The sequence below is a fragment of the Carya illinoinensis genome, chromosome 11 (assembly GCF_018687715.1).
Source record: "Carya illinoinensis cultivar Pawnee chromosome 11, C.illinoinensisPawnee_v1, whole genome shotgun sequence".
Taxonomy (NCBI): domain Eukaryota; kingdom Viridiplantae; phylum Streptophyta; class Magnoliopsida; order Fagales; family Juglandaceae; genus Carya; species Carya illinoinensis.
In genome coordinates, this window is record NC_056762.1 from 29,850,084 (window position 1) to 29,869,646 (window position 19,563).

Consider the following 19,563-nt stretch of genomic DNA (forward strand, 5'->3'; position numbering starts at 1 on the left):
TACGTTCGCACGTAAATATACATAACATTCGAACGTTACTGTGACGTGCGAACGTATTATGTAAAACGTCCGAACGTTTTGAAATTCTTGCCCAACATTTAGTGACAGTTCTCACAAACCGTCACAATAAATACCTTTTAGTCACAGTTTAGAAACCGTCACTATTTATAATCTGTCACTAAAAGCCATATTTGTTGTAGTGATCCTACCGTCGGGTAATGAAATTAAATATCCAATGTAACTCTCTGGGCCATACAGACTATATATCCTATTGGACCATAGGGGGGAATTAATCCATCTAGCTACGATTATGGACCTTCCTACTTTAAAAAATCCGATCGATGGAAAATATAGAATTACACCAATAATTTCTTCGTTTCTCGATCCTGTGCCATGCACGCAGCGACCAGCGTAACAGACTGCGCATGACTTGTACGAGGCATACTGATACTGCAACTGCTTTAAAAATCAGTGAAAAGCTCATCAACATGCTCAACAAGATCTCAGATGAAAATGGAAGATGGAAAACAATCTTACTCCTCTATCCATGCCTAGCTAGCTCTTGTTTTTAGGTTGGATCATTTTAATTGGGATTCATGGTGATGATCAGTTTCTCGATCTCCCTGATCATCATGTTTTTTTCCTAATTATTTACCTTTTTCTTTATTTTTTTTTTTATTCCTCTTATAGAAAGAAGCTAACTCTATACGATTCATGATCCGATCTTATATATAAAATGTTATGATTATGTGAACTCCATCGATGATGATCTGGTACTGCTTTAATTTCATCCTATAACATAATTTTTTTTGGATTTTCGACACTAGATCATGATGAAGTACTGTTTAGGACGATTGCAGAGACGTCGACAATGCATGCCAATGGATTTAGCAGCAGCAGATCAGGAGGCTGACTTTAAATTAGGGTCATTGGCTGATCGGGTGACATCTCTTGAACATAGGTTTTGTCAGGTAAACTAAATTATAAATAAATAAATAAATAAAAATTGATTGCATATCCATGCTATATTTTTGTTAACCTCGTTTGTTAATTTAAGCATTTTGGCATGCATGAATATTTTGTCTATAAACTGGTTTAGCTAGGGGCTCATATTTGTAGTTGATTAATCTGTACATGTAATCATGATCTGCATGCATGCTGCGCGCAGCTATGCCTAGAGATGCAATCTAGCAGCAGCATATCAACACTTGGTGACAGTTGTTCAACCCAAGGAATGATCAAGATAAAATCGTCTTCCTCACTCCCAACTTTCAACATTCCCATCCATGGAGATCAGAGATCTCATGTATCCCATGTTGCTTTGAGTAGTAGGCCATTAGAAATCCAGCAGGTAAATTTTTCATAGATTATAAGTATATATATATATATATATATATAATAACATGATCTAGAATTGATAGATCAGTTGGGTGTTGGCGCAGGAAAATCCTAATTATGGAGTGCCAAAAAAGTTGAAGCATGCAATTAGTCCTGATTCCAATAAGCAGCGCCTTGGGAACACTACTACTTGGGCCGATAAGGATGATCATGATCAGAAGAAATGCAAAAGCCGGAAAAAGAATAAGAAGAAGAAAGGACTTTCACCAAATCGGCCACGCTTGAAAATATTTGGCTGTTAATCATCCATCTATTTCTTTTATTTATCTATTTTCATTTCATTAAATCTATTAATGCTACGATATTAATCTCATTAACCTATTTTTTCTTATTATATATATATATATATTTATTTATTATCAATAATATCGAGACCTCTGTTTCTAATGTGTAGTAAAAAGAGTACTCATTGTATTGAATTGTTGTTTACAAAGCTGCTATTTATATACAAAGCATGACTCTGATTGGTCTCTGATTGGTCAATGCAGTAACAGAAAATAATAACTAGCTTTCTATACACGTGTAAAATATATATACAAAGCATAAAGTATATGAACTCTTGATACTCCCCCTAAAGATGGACTATATATGTTCACTAGTCCCATCTTGCCAATGAGATGATTAAACTGATACCAACCGAGTGCCTTGGTCAAAATGTCTGCTATCCGATGACTAGATGCCACATGAAAAAGTTTGATGACCCCAACTTGTAATTTTTCCCTCACAATGTGACAATCCAATTCAATGTGCTTTGTTCTTTTTTGATATACTTGATTAGAAGATAAATGGATGGCAGCTTGACTATCACAAAACATTAGCATTGGCTGAGAATGCATAACACCAAAATCTACCAACAAGTTTTTCAACCAAACTATTTCATAAACAGCTACTGCCATAGCTCTATACTTTGCTTCAGCAGATGATCTAGAGATGGTATGTTGCTTTTTCGACTTCCAACTAACAAGATTATCACCCAAGAAAACAGTATAGCCAGTTACAGATCTCCTGGCATCAGGGCATGCTACCCAATCTGAGTCAGTGTAAATCTTGAGCTGGAGATCAGTTGAAGTAGAAGAAAAGAACAATCCTAAACCAATAGAGGTTTTGACATAATGAACTACTCTATGAGCTGCTGCCATGTGTGGTTTTCTAGGCTTATGCATGAATTGACTTAATTTTTGAATGAAGAAAGCTATGTCTGGCCTTGTAATGGTTAAGTATATTAACCTCCCAATCAACCTTCTGTATTGAGATGAATCTTCTAATTCGTCACCACTTGTTGCACTCAAACTAAGATTTTGTTCCATTGGAGAACAAGTAGGTTTACAGCCAAGTAAACCGCAATCCTCTATGATCTCTAAGGAGTACTTTCTTTGGCAAAGATGGATTCCCTTAGAGGATCTGGCCACCTCTAGACCCAAAAAATATTTCAAAGGTCCCAAATCCTTCAACTTAAAATGAGTGTCCAAGTGCTTTTTCAAAGAGTCCACAGCTGACACATCATTACTTGCAATTAGTATATCATCAACATAAACTAATAGCTTGATGATCCTCTTGTTTGCTAAAAAGAGATCATCTGACTTTTTGAGAGAGAGAAAAAAAAAACCCTTAGGCCATTTCATTGAACTAGATAAGAAATACAAATAGGAAGTTCCTCCATAGTTACAATAATATCAGAAATGGTAAGAGCACTTTTGGTAGTAAGTGGGCTAAGGTGTTGCCATTTCTCCTAACATGAGAAACATTCCACTTTGCAAAAAAATTTAGACAGGATCGAGTTTCACATAAGAACATGCTAGAACTACTCCAAGCTTTTATTTCTTCTTAAAGAGACTTTGTTACTTGTAAAGAGTCCCCCTCTAAGACAATTTGAGTTAGATCTAGGTCTCTAGCAAATTGGGTTGCTACTAATGCCCCATAGGATTCAGCTAGAAGGGGGTCAGGGAAGAAATTTTTCTTCTGCCTCATGGTTGCTATTGTCTGACCTTTGTCATCTCTTACAATTACCCCTATACCAATAATTCCTTTAGCTTGATCCACTGCCCTATCCCAATTGACTTTGAACCAAGTAGTTGGTGGAGCCTGCCATACTTCAGCTGAGAGGCAGAGCTGTTGGACTTTGCTTTGTTTCTGAGGTTGGCCCTCTTCAGACATCATTTCCAATCTCAGTCTTGAATCTCTGAGCAAAATGTCAGGAGGCATGAATTGTTTGTTGAAAATGAAGGAGTTCCTTCTTAGCCAAAGTTGTCTTGCTACCATCACAAACTCTTGCAGCTCTTCTACATTGAGAACTTCAATCAAAGCTTCAAAGAAGTCTAGCATAGGTAGGTATGAGCTACTGCTTTTCTGTAGTTTTTTGGAACATAGGCTCCAAACATCCTTTGCTGCCTCACAATTCCATAGAGCATGCATGGTACTTTCTTCTTCTCTACTACATAGTTGGCATAGTGGATCACTCAATATCTTCCTTTTGAATAAGTTGAGCTGAGTAGGGAGGGAGTCTTGACATGCTCTCCATAAGAACATCTTTTCACTTGGGGTGGTATGAAGCTGCCATATCTTGTTCCACACAGCTTTGTAGCTTTTAATGGTGATGCTTGGCTTTTTTCTTCCAATTCTTTTTCCTTCTCCATGTGGTATGCACTCATAACTGAGAAAGAGCCACCTTTTGTGCCATGCCAAATGAGTCTGTCCCTCGAATTCATAGAGCTGATAGGTGTTTGAAGAATCACTGAAGCTTCCCCTTCTTCAAAAATCTCTTTTACAAGTTCTATTTTCCAACTCCTTTTAGTGGGGTCAATGAGTTCTACCACTGTTGCCTTACTATCGAGCACCTTAACAGGACTTGTAACCTTTTGTGGCCTTTACTATCCATTTTTCTGTCCAAATGTGTATTTTGTCTCCTGAACCCAACCTCCAAAAGGACCCTGCCTCTACTGTTTTTCTTGCAGCCAACAAGCTTCTCCACACAAAAAAAGGCTTAGCTCCCACCTTAGCTGTTTGGAAGTTTGATTAAGGGAAATACTTGGCTTTTAAGACTTTAGCTGCAAGGGAAGAGGGATCTTGAATTATTCTCCAGCATTGCTTTGACAGCAAAGCTTTGTTGAATAGTTCAAGGTCCCTAAAACCCAAACCCCCTTTAGCTTTTGATTGCCCTAACCTTTTCCATGAAATCCATTGTATTTTGTGCTCTTTCCCTTGGTGTCCCCACCAGTATTTTTTAATGATACTATTTATAGCTTGTAGTAGGGTTAAAGGGAGCTTGAACACTCTCATTGTGTATGTTGGAAGAGCTTGAATCACTGCTTTTAGGTAAATTTATTTTCCTGCCTAAGAGAGGGTCTTGATTCTTTGATTACTTAGCTTCAATTTGATGTTGTCTAGAAGAGTCTTGAAAGTTTTGAATCTATCCTTGCCAACCACTGGGGGTAGGCCCAGGTACCTTTCATATGGCATGGTGGTCCTCATTCTTGCTATTGATAAGATGAACCTCTGAGTAATTTTGCTGGTGTTCTTGCTGAAAACAACATAAGTCTTCTCTACATTTAATCTCTGGCCCGAGTCCCTTTCATAGGCTCTCAGTAAGCTTATCATCCTACGCCATTCTTCTGCATTGGCCTTACAAAACAATAAGCTATCATCTGCAGAGAAGAGGTGGGATACCCTCATCTGTCCACGAGCCATTGGTACCCCATGTATTAACTCCATCTCTTCAGCTTTGCATATCAAATTACTCAAAGTTTCAGCACACAATATGAGAAGGTAAGGTGATAGGGGTTCACCTTGCCTTATGCCTCGAGTGGGGGAGAAGATTTTTTGAAGTTCACCATTCACCAATAAACAGTAGTTGACTGTTTCAATACAGTGCATCACCAATTCTACCCATTTTTTGCCAAAACCCAGCTTGATAAGAACTGCTCTCAGAAAACACCATTCCACTCGGTCATAGACTTTACTCATGTCTAGTTTCAAAGCCATATAGCCTTCTTTACCTACCATTTTACATTTCATAGTATGCAATGCCTCAAAGGCAACAATAATGTTATCTGAAATAAGTCTGTTAGGTACAAATGCTAATTGAGAAGCAGAAATTATACTAGGGAGCACTTTTTTCAATATGTTTGCTATGACTTTTGAAATAAGTTTATAGAGGACACTACATAGGGATATAGGTCTGAATTCTGTCACAAAGTGGTGCCCTTTTCTTTAGTATCAAAGCAATGAAAGTGTTGTTGATGCTTCCCATGCTATCCTTCCCATTCAGCACCTTCAATACTGCTTCACATACTTTAGGTCCCACTATGAACCAGTGTTTTTGGTAGAAAATTGCTAGAAAACCATTTGGTCCTAGCGAGCTTAGCCCATTCATGCTTAAGAGAGCTTCTTCCACTTCCTGAGTGCAGTAGGGTCTGGTGAGAAACTCATTTTGGGACTCAGTCACTTGGATCTCTAAGGAAGAGATGCAATTAGAAGGTTGCATGGGGTTTGAGGAGGAAAAAAGGTCAGTGAAATAGCCTTGGAACATTTCACAGATTCCTTTTCTCAAGGTTACTGTTTGGTCATTGCTGTCCACCAGCTTCTTGATCAAGTTTGTTCTTCTTCTTTGTGATGCAGCTTGGTGGAAGAACTTAGTATTTCTATCACCCTCCTTTAGCCACCTTTGCTTGGCCCTTTGCTTCCACTTCATGTTATCAGTCTCTAAGCTAACCTCCACCCCTCTTTGTACTTTCTTAATTTCCTCAGTGAGATGGCCTGTGTTTCTGTCCTGAAGGAAGGATAGATGTGCCAGCTGATCTTGGATCCTTCTCTTAGAATTACCAAATTTTTGTTTGCTCCACTGAGGAAGCTTTTGTTGACAATACTGCATGTTTTTAAGGTGAGGTTCATTGTGTTACTAGCCACGGGTGGGGCCTTCCATGCCTCTTTCACTATTTTGTAACAGTCTTCACTAAGTGTCCAGCTAGCTTTAAATCTGAAAGGCCTTTTACTTCTATTGAGTGAAGAACTTAGTTGGTCCATAATGATCCAAATTGGGTTGTGATCTGAGCTAAGAGAAGGGAGGGTAAGAACCCTCGGGTCTGTGTACAGCTCTAGCCATTTTGCATTGCAGAGAGCCCTATCCAGTCTCTCTTTTGTGAAAGCCATCCCTTGGCTTCCATTTGTCCAAGTGAATTTATTTACTGAGTATCCCATGTTAAGTAGGCCACACTTGTCTATAGCCTCTCTAAATAGCTCCATTTGTTTAAGGGGTCTCAAGGGTCCTCCACATTTCTCTCCATAGTGTAGGATTTCATTGTAATCTCCTACACATAACCATCCAGTATTTGTGGTTGGCTTAAGAGCTTCAAGTAGTTGCCAACTCTCGTGCCTTTTTCCTGTTTTTGGGTTGCCATAGAAACCAGTTAGGGTCCAGGTGGTTCCCTCTATTATTCCAGTGATTGACAGTGAGATATGGGATTGAGTATAGGACAAAACCTCAGCATCTATTCCTTCCTTCCAGAAAAAGCTAGGCCTCCACTAGATCCTACTGGGTTGACCATAAAACCATGCTCATAATTCAGCAACCTCTTGACTAACTCCATATTGATTCTCTTACTCTTTGTCTCCATTAAGAAAACAAAGAATGGGGACTTAGTTTGCACCATGAGGAGCAAATTATTAACTGACCGAGGGTTCCCAAGCCCTCGGCAGTTCCAGCTTAAACAACTCATCTCAATTGGTGGGGCTGGAAACCAGCCACCACCATGTCATCCCTTTTTAAAGACAAGACAGGTCTTTGCTCATTTTTTGCCTTCTTAAGGGCCCTTATTGTAACTGCATTGGTATTGTGGATCCCATCTCTCTTAGAGCCACATTGTATATTTTCTTTGTTTTGTTCTATCTCTTTTAGCAGATCATCACAGCTTTTGTCTCTTGCTTTCCTCTTCCAGGTTGCTTGTCTCTTTATCCTCTATAAGACCTGAACTTAGTCTGAAAAAAAATGGGCCAGAGATGTGGTCTGGGCCTTCAGGTCATTGTTGTTCTCGTGGGCCAGAGATGTGGTCTGGGCCTTACCATGGTTGGTGTTTTTTGGTTTGCAGCTAAAGGGTTCAGTTACCTCAACACCTTGCATCAGACAATCTTCTGCAAGTTAAAAAGGCTTCTCTGGTATGTCCCTAATTAGACTCACATCTGTTTTCTTAAAAGGTGTCTGCTTACACTTTACTTTCTAGTCGATGGAAAGTTCTAAATTAGTTGCCATATTGGGAGCTAAGTTGTCCCCATCCTGCAGGCTAGCTTTCTGACCATCTGTACTGGTCCTATGCTTCTTGGATGGAGAGTCATCCCTGACCTCTCTCTCCTCTCATGACTGCTTCTCTAGTTCTTCAAGTGAGCCTTCTGAACCATATTTCTTAGTTAAGAAATCACTTTCTCTAGCTGCTCGAGCTCGAAGCCAAGTCCCATATTGTAGCTTGTTGTTGCCTGAAAGCATAGCAAAACATCCCTTCTGTGCATGCTTGATAACCCCACACTTAAAACAAAATGAAGGTAAACGTTCATATTTGAGGGGGATCCAAGTTTTTTTACCTTCAGCAGAAAAAAAAAAAAAAAAAAAAAAAAAAAAAAAAAAAAAAAAAAAAAAAAAAAAAAGGATCTCTTTGGAGAGCTTTTGAAATATCCAACTCAACATTTATCCTCAAGAATTTGCCCTATCCAATACCCCTTTCATCTACTTGGACCGTTAAAAACTTTCCAATGGTATTACCAATCCTGGTTCCAACATCCTCAGTCATGCTTGCTAAAGGCATGTTATAGTCCTACACTCAGAATTCCTCTATGGAGAAAAGAACTTCATTAATGGAGCTATTCCCTTCATACAGGTTTAGACATAATAGCCACCTATCAAAAGACCATGGCCTTCCACGTATGACCTATTGGAGGTCCCTCTCAAGGTGGAACTCTACTAAGTATTTGTTGGTTCCCACTTCTATAAACCGAATCCAGCTCTTGCACCTCCACACCTTAGACATTGTGGTTTTGAATGCTTCTCTATTCACTGGTCTTTCAGCAATGATCATGACCAGAACACAGAAGTTGCTTTGTTTCTTAACTTTGTCTGCCTAGTTTGAAGGTAGAACCACCTCTCCTTTTTCCTTTTCAGTTAAACTGTGTCCTTCCCATTGTCTAGCTAAGTCCTCCATGTTTCCTCTTCAAACCCGCTGAATATTAGTTTAAGAGACCAGACTCTCCTAGAGAGAAAAAACCTCCACCTTCAAAGGTGAGGACTACTACTACTTCATATGGAGAATAATCTGACTTTGATCGGGTGAAACCAGTAGCCAATAAAGTTGAAGAAAACTTGGAAAACCATTATCTTAAAGCTTGTTTCAAGCCATACAAAGATTTTTTTAATTTGCATACCAAATTCAACTCTCTATTGCTGTCAAAACCAGATGGTAGAGACATATAAACCTCTTCTTGAAGGACACAATTCAAGAAGGCATTATTCACATCTAGTTGAATAATGGGCGAGATTTTTACAGCAGCTATGGATAAAAAAATTTGAACAATGGTAAGTTTAGCCACTGGACTAAATGTCTCATAGTAATCAAAACCCTATACTTGAGTATACCCCTTGCCACCAACCGCACTTTGCATCTTTCCACGGTACCATCAGACTTGAGTTTTAGTTTATAAACCCATTTACAGCCTACTGAATGTTTGCCAATAGGCAAAGGAACCAAATCCCATGTGCCATTGACTTCTAATGCAGAAATTTCTGGCTGCATAGCAGACATCCATTCAGGGTACAAAATGGCTTGAGAATTTGTCTTGGGCTCAATCAATGTGGAAGTAGCAAGAACAAAGGATTTATGAGAAGGGGAAAGTTTGTTGTAGGTCAGAAAATGACTGAGTGGATAAACAATGCTCGAGGAACCAGCAACATGATGATCATTGGAAGGGGCTGATTACAAGGTAGCCTGTTTGTAGGGATATGATTGGAGATATGAAGGATAATGTTTGGATCGAGTGGATCTTGTAGGAGGATCAACTGAAGTATTTTCTAAAAGTGGAACTGAGCTAGGTGCAGAATTTTCTAAAACTGAGTTAGGGATACAAAGAGGTAAATCTAAATTTGGAGTAGGAAGAGGAATAGAACAATTAAAAGAACTATTCTCAGATGGAAAAAGAGAGTAATCTGTAGCTAGAAAAGGTGTTGATGAAGAGTTATCAAAAGGAAAAACTTCTTCATGGAACACTACATCTCTAGAAATGTAGCAAGTCTGAGTTTCTAAATTTAATAACTTATATCCCTTAACACCAAAGTGATATCCTAGAAAAACTGGCTTCATAGCTCTTGGTAAAAATTTGAATCTATTATGAAAGGATATTGAGCCAAAATAGAGACAGCCAAAAGACCCTCAGATGTGAAAAAGATGGAGTTTGATGATATAAGAGCTCAAAAGGAGTCTTATTCAAAAGAAAATGAGTGGGAGTTCTATTAATGAGGTAAACAATTGTAAGAACACTGTCTCCCCAGTAACAGATAGGTAGTTTAGCATGAAAAAGAAGTGACCTTGCCACATAGAGATGTGTTAATGTTTGCACTCCACAACTGAATTTTGTTGTAGAGTTGCAACACAACTCAATTGATGAAGTACTCCTTTGGAGGCAAAAAAAATTTCAAAGCAAACTCAGGTCCATTATCTGATCTAAGGGCCTTAATTTTGACTGAAAACTGAGTTTCTATGTGAATAAAGAAAGATTGTGAAAGGGAACTAGCTTTAGACTTGGATTTCATTAAGTATATCCAAGTAGGCCAAGAAAAGTCATCAACTCTTGAAAGAAAATACCTAAAACCATCAATAGTAGGAATGACCATAGGTCTCCAAATATCACAATGTACTAAATCAAAAGAGGTAGCAGATTTATGTTGACCAATAGGAAATAGTAAACGTTTTTGTTTAGCAATAGGACAAGTAGTACATGAATGAAATGAAGAATTCAAATTTGGGATGTGTTTATTCAAGAGTTGCAGTCTAGAGAAAGAATGATGTCCTAATCTAAGGTGCCACAAGGCTACATGAGATTGAGCAGAAAAACAAGTGGAAGAACGATGTATGGAGCTGGGAGTAACCAACTTGTATAGACCATCTTGCAATTCATCCATCCTAATCATTTTCAAAGTGGCTAGGTCTTGCATAAAACATTTCTCAGACTTAAGTAGTAAGGAACAATTTAGAGTATGGGTTAACTTGCTTATAGAAATAAGGTTTAAAGAAAATGTAGGGACACACAAGACATTGGTTAAAATCATAGTAGGACTCAAGATGATGTCACGAATATGTGTAACTTCTGCAGAGGAACCATTATGCAACTTAACTATATTAGAAATAGGATGAGGAGTGCTAGTATAGAGGGATGGAGAGCAAACCATGTGGTCTGACACACCACTATCGATAATCCAAGAACATAGTTGAATTGAGGTTTAAGCAACACATATAGTTTTGGATGTACTTGAAACATTATGCACTAAGGCCATGTTGACAGAAGGAGTAGGAGCAGCTGATTGAGCTGGTTTCAGCAAGGCCAGTAACTATTGATATTGCTCCATAATCAAGGGTATACTTGAAGAATTATCAACACTCACAGATGAAGCATTAGTATTGATATTTGAAGAGTACTAAATTGCATTAGCAGAAGCATTAGGACCTTTAGACTTATCCCTAAACTTATAGTTAGCAGGATAACTGTGAACTTTGTAACACTTGTCAACTATGTGGCCAGCAATGTCACAGTGACTGCAAATGAGCTTATTTCGTGGATTAGCCTTAAAATTCTTAAAGGTAGAGTTTTGGTAGCTAGAGCCATAGATTCAACTGAAGCTAAGGAGATGCTTCGATTACTAACAAGTCTTTGTCACTCTTCTTGTATAACAAGAGAAAAAGCTTTGTTAATTGACGGTGGAGGATCCATCATCAAGATCTGACCTCTAACATCATCAAAAGCATCGGTGAGTCCCATAAGAAACTTTATAACTTAATTTTTATGATGATGTTCAACAAAAACCTTAGAAGAATTACACTTGCATCCTTGACAATAACAGATAGGTAAGGGTTGATAATTCAAAAGTTCATCCCATAGTACCTTGAGATCTGTAAAGTATGTGCTACCATCATTCTGGTCTTGACGTAGGGCAAAAATTGCAGTTTGCAATTCGAAGATGTGAGGACCATTTCCTTGTGAAAAATGCTCCTTCAGTTAAAGCCACATCGCATAGGATGAATATTCCACATATATGACACTCTGAGCAATCTTCGAGGACAGAAAATTCAACAGCCATGAGAGCACAATTGTGTCACACTTACCCCATGGAGAAAATAGATCGAGGATCAGTTGTTGTTGGAGGAGGAAGTGAGCCATCAATGAAGCCAAGCTTGTTGCGAGCCTTCAAGGAAAGAAACATGAAGTGTGACCATGAATGATAGTTGCGATTGTCCAATCTTTCATTGACCAGAAGAACTCCAGGATGATTAGCGTTGGTGAGAAAGTAAGGGTTACGAGGATTAGATTCAACGGCAGAAGGAACAACGTAAGAAGAATTTGTTTGATCAATCATAATTGAAAAAAAAAAAAAACTACGAGAAATCAGAGGAGGAAAACCTAATTACTATTTCTGCTGATACCATATCAATAATATTGAGACCTTTGTTTCTAATGTGTAGTAAAAAGAGTATTCATTGTATTGAAGTGTTGTTTACAGAGTTGCTATTTGTATACAAAGCATATGACTCTGATTAGTCAATGCAGTAACATAAAATAATAACTAGCTTTCTATACACGTGTAAAATATATATACAAAGCATAAAGCATATGAACTCTTGATATATATATATATATATGTGTGTGTGTGTGTGTTTTTCTGACATTAGAATGAAAACTAATTTAGAGGGACCACTACGAATTTGGGGTAATGGATAATTAATTAAAACAAGCTATTAAGAGGGGGGGGCAACCAACATTTAATTTTCACTTTAAGAAAACGAGAAACATGATGAAATAAAGTTTGCCAATAAAATAATAATAATGGTGGAGCTAGTGGCTCATACAGATAGATCATATGGCTCAAGTCGATCTCTCTAGCTAAGACCATGCATGATCATCATTAGTGATAATTTATATCTATAGTCGAATACTTTAAGAAAAGGAACCAGACCCACAAATTGAGGACTATGAAAACTTCAACATCAAATAGCTTAAGAATGGGACATAGGCTAAGCAAGTTGCAGCTACCAATCCAATATCCTCTTCGCTAGCTACTTTAATTTTCTTTACATATAGTCAAGGAAAAGATAATGTGGACAAAAGCTAGAAAAGCCGATAAGAAAGGGATTAAAACTAATATAATAGGAGGGAACAAGAGTTCATGGCCAAAATGATCACTGGCATGGAATGGCTTTGTTGGATACTTCATGTCCTCTTATCTTCTCATGATCAAATTAAAGTGTACTATATGTTTTTCCTTAAATTGGTTTGGGAAATGATAAGGATCCCGCTGGGGGATCCCGTTTATTTGTCCCGCTCATCTCTTTTTTTTTTAATTCTTTTTACAGAAAAATTAAAAAAATGTTATTTAATTATATTTTGAATTTTATTCATTTTTTTAAAATATTTAAAAGTGTTAAAAAATTGATTTGAAAAAAATATTAAAAAGTGTTTTTTTTTGTTTTTTTCATATCATTTTTTTAACATTTTTAAATATTTTAAAAAAATGAATAAAATTCACGATATAATTAAATATAATTTTCTTAATCTTTCTATTAAAAAAATTCGAAAAAAAAAGTTCAACAAGACAAGTTAATGAAATTCTCCAACAAAATTTTTAACATTGTCCAATTGGTTTTGTTATTGAGAATATAAATATATATATATATATGAGCAATGCTATATACAGTCGTGAAATTACAAACGTCGTGTAATCACTTTGAAAAAGAGTGAGATCCATGATTAAAAAGTTAATTTTTTTTCATATAGATTTCATATTAATTTATTTTTTCAACGCGATTACATATTACTTGCACAATCACGATTGAAAATATTATTTATATATATATATATACTATGGGTGAGGCTACTCTGCTGCCTCACCCTTACCGCTGGGCGTTACCGTCCAGTGTAAATTTTTTTTTTTTTTATTTCATATTTTTTTAATCACTTTCTTAATCATTAAGTAAAAAAAAAATATACCAATATATTTAAAATCACTTTCTTAATCATTAAGTAAAAAAAAAAAAAAATTTTTACCCAGCGGTAAACCCCAGCGGTAAAATAGTGTTTCCATATACTATATATACTTGACCATTTGAACCGTATTGGCCGGGGACTTTAAAGGTCGGCTGGGGGGAAATTTGGAAAATATTATAATTAGATGACTGATGGATGTATCGGTGGAAAGAAAACCCTGACAAAAAATGGAAATGGACAGACATGGGTGATAAGACTTCTTTCTACCTCATCTTCTTCGACTTTTTTGCCAGCAATATACATGCAACACTTAAAATCGGTCACGACGAGAGTGTGAAGAAATCGAAGGTTTTAGTGAATGGTAAGCGCTGCTTGGTCAATCTTTCAACCAATTAATATCACTCAATGACTCCTGGAAATGGATTATAGTCACTGTCAACTCCACAAATATCCAGCACACTATATATATATATATATGTGGATCTAATACCCGCAAAATGATTATGATTTTGCAATTTAATTGTGTATATCAAATGTTTTTCAATTTTAAAGATAATTCAAATTTTTTAAATTTTAAAACAAAAATTATATTCTAAAAATATTTAAACATTATATATAGATTTTTATTCAACTATTTTTCTTTAATCATTTCTCAAACTCTATAAAATATCTTAATTCAAATTATTTTATTATTATTTACCAATCTTCTCATCTCATCTCACTATTCAAATAAGTCTAATAAAATAATAAATAGTAATAAAGTATATTGAGAAATGTTAAGGTATTCTCAACACCTAAACACAGAGTAAATATTTATTAAATCAGAAAAAAAGAGGTACTTGTAGGACAAATTATTAGGAGCCAATATCTAACCGAAGTGGACGATATTTCAAAATAGACACACATGGAGTAGTACTCCATTAAAATGTTATTTGAAAATAGTACATATTATTTGAAAATCAAATACGAACTAAGTTGTAGTATCTCTCAGATAAATTTATATTTCTCTTAAAATTAGACCATGAACATTTTCATTGGCTTGGCCAAACGAGGAGATTAGCTAAAATAAAAAACCTCACATTAGATTAGACATATTTAAACTAGTTTAGATTTCAGTTACAGTGTTTGGCCGAAGATAGATAGCCACTATTCATTCATTAAATATTAAAATATTAATTTCTCATTCCAAATAATTAAATTATATTAATTAGAATATAATATTAATTTAATTAGAATATAATTACTATTAACATTTAATAATACTTTTTTGTAATATTAATTTAATTAGAATATAATTATTATTAACATTTAATAATACTTTTTAATATTAATTTAATTATAATATAATTATTATTAACATTTAATTGGCAGAACTACAAAATGCGATCAAATAAATTAAATAAAAAATTATTAATTTAATAATATTTATTATTATATAGAGAATGAGTGGCTAATCTAATATAGAGATTGAATTTAGATAAAATATACAAATACAAAGAAGTGTTGATATTAACTAAATTTGAAAATAAATTTAGTCAAACCAATAAAGATGCTAACTCCAATAATAATCAGAGCAAATTAAAGTTCACAGTTAATTCTTTTGTAAGAAAAATTTTATTCATTATTATGATTTTTCTTATCATTCTTTCATTATTTTATGATATGACGTTAGATAATATGTTTATAAATAAAATATAATAAATATTTTCTAATTATTTAATATTATTATATTATAAAATGACGAGGAAATTATAAAAATAAAGATGAATTTCCCCTTTCATAATATCTTTTCTTTTTCAGCAACAATTAATATGATCAAGAATGGAGTTTTTTTTTTTTTCGGCGGATGGGGGCCGGAAACGTCAAGAATGGTTTTACTGCTGATTGTACACTTAATTACGAGAATGAAAGCTACGTTCTTCGATCAAGGCAAAAAAATTCTACTGTAATAGATGTCAAAACCTAACAAGTATATATCATCAACCTGTACTAGCTAGCTAGGGTACAAAAGTTTGGACCTTATGATCTGCGACGTCGTTCTAAACCTAGCTAGGGTACAAAAGTTTAGCCTACTCTAGCTAGCACCATACATGTACGGCAAGTTGGGATATTTGCGTTTTCACTTGCCATCACTGTGCTTAATTTGGCTTAAGTTTAGGCTTAATTGAAGCTGCAAATGGGGACATCAATATTATCCTAACCCAAATACGATCTTGCAAGGATTGAATCCAGATTTTCTATTTGAAAATTCGTATCATATATCATTAAGTTATTAGATTCTAAATTTCTTTGTTAGAGAAATTTAAATATTTAAATTATAAATCTTATTAATTTGATAATTTATATTAACGGTATAGAATTAGGTACTGTGTCCTAATTTGAATCTTCATGTATATAAAATTTTGAGTAATCTCTTTTAATTAATTTATAGCCGGGTTAAACCAACTTATAGGCGCTAGTACTCATTAGCCCATGCCCTTTTTGTCCCTTCCAATATAAACATGTGTGGTATATATATCAAAATTGATATTATAAATACTCAATCATTTAGCATATTTCGTGGCTTCAAAACCTAGCTAATTCTCCAAACTAGGGTAACATGCAATATCCCCAACCTAAGAGCACCTCAAGAAAAAAATACAAAAGGAAGGAGATATATCTATAGAGAGAGAGAGAGAGAGAGAGAGAGAGAGAGAGAGAGAGAGAGAGAGATTTGCTCAATAATATGATCCAGTGTCATCTTTTATTTTGATTATAACCAGTGTCATCTTGGTTAACCGCGTCTATATAGCCCATTCACTTTGTTTCTAAAAGCCAGCCTTTAATCCTCACATTAAGCCTCTCTATATCAAGTGTAACGCCTGAACATGATTATGGTCATGTGTTACCTCACACTGGTAATAGGATAGAACAGGAAAGGCATGCCAAGATGCCCGCCAATCCATATATATATATACTACATGACTTCTCAATGTACATAATATATTTGAAGATCCTCTTACCTATGAGTCGAGAGACTCTATAGCCAGTTGGGTAGAAGAATCCCTTACTCATCTTCGTGACAAGGTATCATCTTATTCTACCAAAACCCAACATTTGAGGTATATATAGTGGATTGTCCTAAGCATCCAAAATATATCAATTTTTCTATATACAACCGGCGTGCGCAACCGCCGTTTAACCGATTTTACTACGTCAGCATCTATTGAAAATTTTATAAAAATAAATAAATTGAGAAGCCGACTGAAACTCGAGAAGAAGACATCTGAGAAGAGGCATTACAAAAGCTTTTCATTATTTCGTTCTATGATTGAAACTCAAAGAAGAAGAATTTCATTCTTTCCGTCTTTCATTTTTCATTCTTTGACTGAAACTTGGAAAGAAGACGTCAAACTGAAATTTTCATTCACAAACATTGAAACTCATTTCAACAAAAAGGAAGAAGAAAGAAGAAAAATGTCCAAATCCATGGAGAAAGAAAAATTAATTATTCAATTAAATATAGAGAAATTATAATCAAGGAGACCAAGTCAAACCACTATGAAAGGATGCTAAATATAGTGGGCTGAACAAATTTATGGTCTAGGAGATCAAAAATTAAGCCCACAGTTTTAGCGAATTCGTTAAAGCTAATGATGTCGTCGCCATTGGTGTCGACCTCACACACCATTTCAAAGAGCTCGTACATCAAAGGGTGACCCATTCTAGCCATGGAGCCAATGAGCTCGACCTCCGTGATGTAGACGTTATCGTCGCAGTCGAAGGACCTGAAAACCTCCAAGAGCTGCTCTTGGTTGATGAGCACCTGCTCACTCATGTCAGGCAAGATGGCCTGGGCATAGACGGTGCTTGTAAGTGAGAAGGGGGAAAACAAATGAGAGAATGATGGAGAAGGGAGAGGTTGAAGAGAAGGAGCCAAAGGAGAAGGAGAAGAAAATGCACTTTAATTACAAATGAAACGCATCATTTTATTTTTCCACATGGATAATGGTTGTGTGGTGATTCCTCCGTCTGGTTGCAAGAAGCTTTTTTCAAATATTATATACTAAAACATATCATTAATTATATAGCATAGATCACTTGTTACTAATAATTGCATGCTAATACAAGTGTAATACGTCCCTTTCGGTTTGGTTTTGTATATCTTTTAGAACTGAATCGGTATAAACTAATTTTAAAAGTTTAAGAATTGATATCGGACCCGGTCCAATTCATTACTGAAATCAAAACTTTCAGTTTTTCAGGTTTCAATCTAGTCTAGTCTAATTTTTTCAATTTCAAAAATGATCTTGTTGAACTCAAGATTTCAAGTTTTGTGTAATTATATATTTACACATGGATTTTGATGATAACAAATGAATTCAAAGAATGAAGAAGTCTCAAGCTCAAGTTGTCTACACAATGGAGTCAAGCACATCAAGGAAACAAGCATGAACAAGAAGGGAACAAGTTCACATTAAAATTATAGAGTAATGTTGTAAATCTCTTCAAAATTCGAAATTAGGATTAATGCTCAAAATTAATATTTTATCATAAAGTATTAAAATACATTTTTCACATGTGCATGAATATTTTTGAAAATTAAATTTGAAAATTTTGAAAGATGATTGATTGTCATCTTTTACATGTGCATGCCTTGATTAAAGGGTTGAACTTTGAAAATATTAAAGATGATTGATTGTCATCTTTCACATGTGCATGTTTTATTTGAATATTTTCAAAAGTGATTGATGCGTTTTTAGACTTATACAAAAGGTAGATGATTTTGTTTGAAAAATTTGAAAAGTAAAGTGTGCTCATTTTGTCATATACAAAAAGTAAAAGATTAGGTTTGAATTTTTTAAAAAGAAAAGTGTGCTCATTTTTTCATATGCCAAAAGTAAAAGATTAGGTTTGATTTTTTTGAAAAAGTGAATGATGTTGTCTTTGACAATTGAAAAAGAAGAACCTTTTATTTGAATTTCTTGAAAAAGTGAATGATGTTGTCTTTGACATGTGAATCTTTTTAAATTTGAATATGAAGTCTCATATGCCTATAAATAGATCATTTGAGAGCTTCACATTCACAACACCAAGAGCATACAACATTCATTCAAAGCTTTCATTCTCTCTTCTCTAAGCATTGGGCCTTAATCCTTGTTCATTTTGAGAGATATAGTTTGCGCTGTATTGTTCTTATTTCACTCATTGAGGAGTGTTTTCTGATAACCTACCCACTATTAGCTTTTGTATCAAAAAAAGGGTGTGTATAACCCTTGTGCGTGTAGAAAATATTCTACACGGGGAATAGTTGAATCACCACGTGTAAGGTGATTGCAAGTGTAGAGGGTGTTCTACACGGATCCTTTGTAGCGGTGTTGTTCAAAGGTGTAATAGGTTTCTATGATCTCCACTTGAAGGAGGTTGAATAGTGAATTTGGGAATCCTCAAGGGGTAGCTTGAGACGAGGACGTAGGCAGTGGGGCCGAACCTCGTTAACATACTGAGTTTGCTTCTCTCTTACCCTTACTCTTTATATTTATTGTTATTTCATATTTTGTTTATATTTTATATTATATATTTGATTTATAATTGTTATTTTTTTTAATACAACTCAATTCACCCCTCCTCTTGTGTTAGTCATCTGGGCAACAGATCTATTTTAGTAATAATATTATGTTTACATATATTAAACTATTAATCTATTTATATACTAGTATATTATTGAATTTAACTATACTAGTATATTATTGAATTTAATTATAGTCTATATAAGTCTTAGGCTTTTTATATTAGTATATATAATCAAATGTATAAAATGTATTTATCATTGATATATATATATTAAAAGTAAGTTTATATTAATAACTTAGAATTTATGTTTATGTTTAAAATTAAAATTTTATGTTATATTAATTTTATATTATTTGATTAATAGACTTGAATAATAAAAATAGAATT

The 19,563-nt window shown here is 34.9% G+C and overlaps 3 protein-coding genes across 4 annotated transcripts; 1 reads left to right on the forward strand and 2 right to left on the reverse strand.

Annotated features, from left to right (window-relative positions):
* The first annotated feature begins 437 nt into the window (after nt 1–437).
* On the forward strand, nt 438–1,750 carry LOC122280550. 2 transcript variants are annotated; one of them, XM_043091500.1, is made up of 4 exons: nt 438–572; nt 828–971; nt 1,169–1,351; nt 1,443–1,750. In XM_043091500.1, exons 2-4 carry the CDS (start codon nt 831–833, stop codon nt 1,638–1,640), a joined length of 522 nt encoding a protein of 173 aa, XP_042947434.1. In that variant the 5' UTR covers nt 438–572; nt 828–830; the 3' UTR covers nt 1,641–1,750. The 2 variants fall into 2 exon arrangements, with proteins under 2 accessions (XP_042947434.1, XP_042947433.1); XM_043091499.1 differs by having other exon boundaries at nt 452–599; nt 1,443–1,749.
* Nucleotides 1,751–4,728: 2,978 nt separating this feature from the next.
* LOC122282369 lies at nt 4,729–5,397 on the reverse strand. The gene has a single exon (XM_043094325.1). It carries the CDS (start codon nt 5,395–5,397, stop codon nt 4,729–4,731), a length of 669 nt encoding a protein of 222 aa, XP_042950259.1.
* Nucleotides 5,398–5,554: 157 nt separating this feature from the next.
* LOC122282371 lies at nt 5,555–6,265 on the reverse strand. The gene has a single exon (XM_043094326.1). The coding sequence runs from the start codon at nt 6,263–6,265 to the stop codon at nt 5,555–5,557; it is 711 nt and encodes a 236-aa protein (XP_042950260.1).
* Nucleotides 6,266–19,563: the final 13,298 nt, after the last annotated feature.